The 3,279-nt window shown below is 55.0% G+C and overlaps 1 protein-coding gene across 1 annotated transcript; it reads left to right on the top strand.

Annotated features, from left to right (window-relative positions):
- The first annotated feature begins 471 nt into the window (after nucleotides 1-471).
- Nucleotides 472-1,932, top strand: LOC124704182 (allene oxide synthase 2-like). The gene has a single exon (XM_047236425.1). It carries the CDS (start codon nucleotides 472-474, stop codon nucleotides 1,930-1,932), a length of 1,461 nt encoding a protein of 486 aa, XP_047092381.1.
- Nucleotides 1,933-3,279: the final 1,347 nt, after the last annotated feature.

Below are 3,279 nucleotides of genomic sequence, written 5' to 3' on the forward strand. Positions count from 1 at the left end.
ATTTGCACTATTCACTGCAGCCTAAAATACTGTGTAATTTGAGCTAATCTTTTCTCTTGTTAGTAGAGTTACATTATTTTCTACTACATCTAGAATTTTTTTCTTTGACTTTTTTTAAAACTTTAAAACGCTGTTTTTGAACCGTTTAAAAAAGGGCTCGTATATATAGCTCTCGGGATCCAAATTAACGTCCGCACTCTGGTAATCTGGAAAATTGACTTTGGATCACGGTGCCCCAGGATTCTCGATCTGGCACTGATCAAGAACGTTAACGCGAATCACGGTAGCGAGCACGTGCGGCCCTGCCTGAATGGCAGCCCCGGCTACCGGCTATTTGTACGCCCAAACCCAACGAGTAGATGCAGCTACATTGGCAACTCATAATCAAAGTATCCTGGCTCAAAATCTAGCTAGCTAGCTAGATCTGAGATCTGCTCGTGGTCGATTTGAAGCAGGAGACCTAAGATTAGCATGGATCAGAAGAAGGGCATCGACAGCAGCGAGGCTTCCCGTGTGCCGCGGCCGGTACCGGGTAGCTATGGCATGTTCCCGTTCATCTCGGCGGTGCGCGACCGCCTCGACTTCCACTACTTCCAGGGCCCTGACAAGTACTTCGAGTCGCGCATCGAGAAGTACGGCTCCACCGTCATCCGCATCAACGTGCCGCCGGGCCCGTTCATGGCGCCCGACTCACGCGTCGTCGCCGTCCTCGACGCCAAGAGCTTCCCGGTGCTGTTTGACCTCACCAAGGTCGAGAAGATGAACATCTTAAGCACCTACATGCCCTCCACCTCCCTCACAGGCGGCTTCCGCGTCTGCGCCTACCTCGACCCCTCCGAGCCCACCCACGCCAAGGTCAAGCAGCTGCTCTTCAACGTCCTGGCGTCACGCAAGGATGCCGTCATCCCGGTCTTCCGCTCCCATTTCTCCTCGCTCCTCGCCACCGTCGACTCGCAGCTCATGCTCGGAGGCAAGTCCAACTTCAACACCCTCAGCGACACCACCTGCTTCGAGTTCCTTTGCGACGCTTACTACGGCGTTCTCCCCTCCGCCTCCGGCCTCGGCACCTCCGGGCCGGCCAAAGCAGCAAAGTGGCTCTTGTGGCAGCTCCACCCCCTAGTAACGCTCGGCCTCCCCATTATCCTGGAGGAGCTGCTCCTGCACATGGTGCATCTCCCTCCCTTCCTCGTCAGCGGCGACTACAAGGCCTTGTACAAGTACTTCTCGGCCGCCGCCTCGGAGGCTCTCGACGAGGCCGAGCGCCTCGGGCTTCCGCGGGAAGAGGCGTGCCACAACCTTCTGTTCGCCACCGTGTTCAACAGCTACGGCGCCATGAAGCTGCTGTTGCCAGGGATCCTGGCGCACGTCGCCGAGGCGGGCGAGAAGTTCCACCATAGGCTGGCCGCGGAGATACGAGCTGCCGTGGCGGATGCCGGAGGCAAGGTGACGATGGCGGCGGTGGAGAAGATGGAGCTGACCAAGTCGGCGGTGCTGGAGGTGCTGCGGCTGGACACGCCCGTGAAGAGGCAGTTCGGACGCGCCAAGGCCGACCTGAACATCGAGAGCCACGACGCGGTGTTCGCCGTCAAGAAGGGGGAGATCCTCTTCGGGTACCAGCCCTGCGCTACCAGGGACCCTCGTGTGTTCGGCGCCACGGCGGGGGAGTTCGTCGGGGACAGGTTCCTCGGGGAGGAAGGGAGCAAGCTCCTCCAGTACGTGTACTGGTCCAATGGGCGGGAGACCGAGAACCCCAGCGTCGACAACAAGCAGTGCCCGGGAAAGAACCTGGCCGTGCTCGTCGGCAGGCTCCTGCTCGTCGAGGTGTTCCTCCGGTACGACACCTTCACCGCCGACATCGCTAAGGGCCCCGCTGCCCCCACGGTTGAATTCATCGGCGTCACCAAGGCCTCGTCCGGACCGGACCTTGCTTAAAACCTGCACCGGAACAGGCCCTTGCCGATGTCAACCGTCATCCATGGCTGGGTTTAAGATCCACGGTGGAATAATGTTAGTTCGCTTAGCGTGCATGGTTTACTTGACGTACGTACGGGAGTGCATGCATGGCTGGGTATAGTCGACTGAGAAATTGGTAGTAGGTCTCGATCAGTCGACTATCACAAAGCTATTAGTCTATTACTAGTTTCTCCCATTATTCCTTTTTTTTTTCTTTCGGAAACTGTATCTCTTATTTCTTGCGTCGCTAGTTTCTCATCCCGTTGGATAATATGCCCAGAGAGGCAATAATAAAGTATTATTATTTATATTTCCAGACTTATAATTAAATTTTATAGTTCCACGCTACAACTATATTGTTTCCAAATTACGGTGGGCATTTAAGTTTACCCAAAACTAGAAGGACCTAGCGCGTCTTGCCGCGCTGTTCTTTGTTGTTGTCGTTTATTTTTTCGTGTTATCTATATATACACCTTTGGCTACACCGTGTGACATTAGATAAATGATGAAGACACAGACACACTAATCGATCTTTCTTATGCAAACAAGATCGACCTTTTTCATCGGCAAAGTATTACAGCAGCTGAGAAAACATAAGTCAATCTAAGGTAAATGTGTAATATCGATCCGAGCCATGATAATTGAAGTCCAGGAAGTTTTTTTTTTGAATATCACGGGGGGAGAGGTTCCCCACTTGAATATATTGAAAAAAAGGGGCAGACCCCAGATAGTTTACAGCAGAGTGATAGAGAGCCAGAGGGATCGAGTTACATTAGGGGAGAGGACATGTCAGGCATCAATCCTGGGGCGTTGTAGAACCGGGAACCGGCCACGCCACCCAGCCGCATCATCTCGGCACAGCTTAAGGAGAAGGGGAGGGAGGGTGCCGCCCCCCTAAACACGGCGGCGTTCCGCTGCTTCCAAACTTGCCAGCAACAAAGGAGGGCAAAGGCAGGCGGCGTCTCGACATCGATCGAAGGCGGCATGGGCAGGAGGTGGAGGTCCCTTACATGGGCATCGCGCGGCACAACGACGCCAATCGTCTCCCAGAAGCGGGCATCTACGGGGCAGTGGAGCGCCATGTGGCTGGCGGTTTCGAGCGTGGCATCGCAGAGGGGGCAGCCAGCCCCGGCAGCGTCCACGATGGTCTTCTGTAGCAGCATGTCACGCGTCTGGACACGCGATAGGGTGAGCAGCCACCCGAAGAACATGACCCTCGATGGCGCGTGGCTTTTCAAAAGGAAATCCGCGTTGGGGGAGACAGTCCCGCCAAAGTTGCATAGCTTGTAGAGATCACCGGTGACCAGCCTTTTCTTGGAGCCGGAG

The sequence above is a fragment of the Lolium rigidum genome, chromosome 1 (genome assembly GCF_022539505.1).
Source record: "Lolium rigidum isolate FL_2022 chromosome 1, APGP_CSIRO_Lrig_0.1, whole genome shotgun sequence".
Classification (NCBI taxonomy): Eukaryota; Viridiplantae; Streptophyta; class Magnoliopsida; order Poales; family Poaceae; genus Lolium; species Lolium rigidum.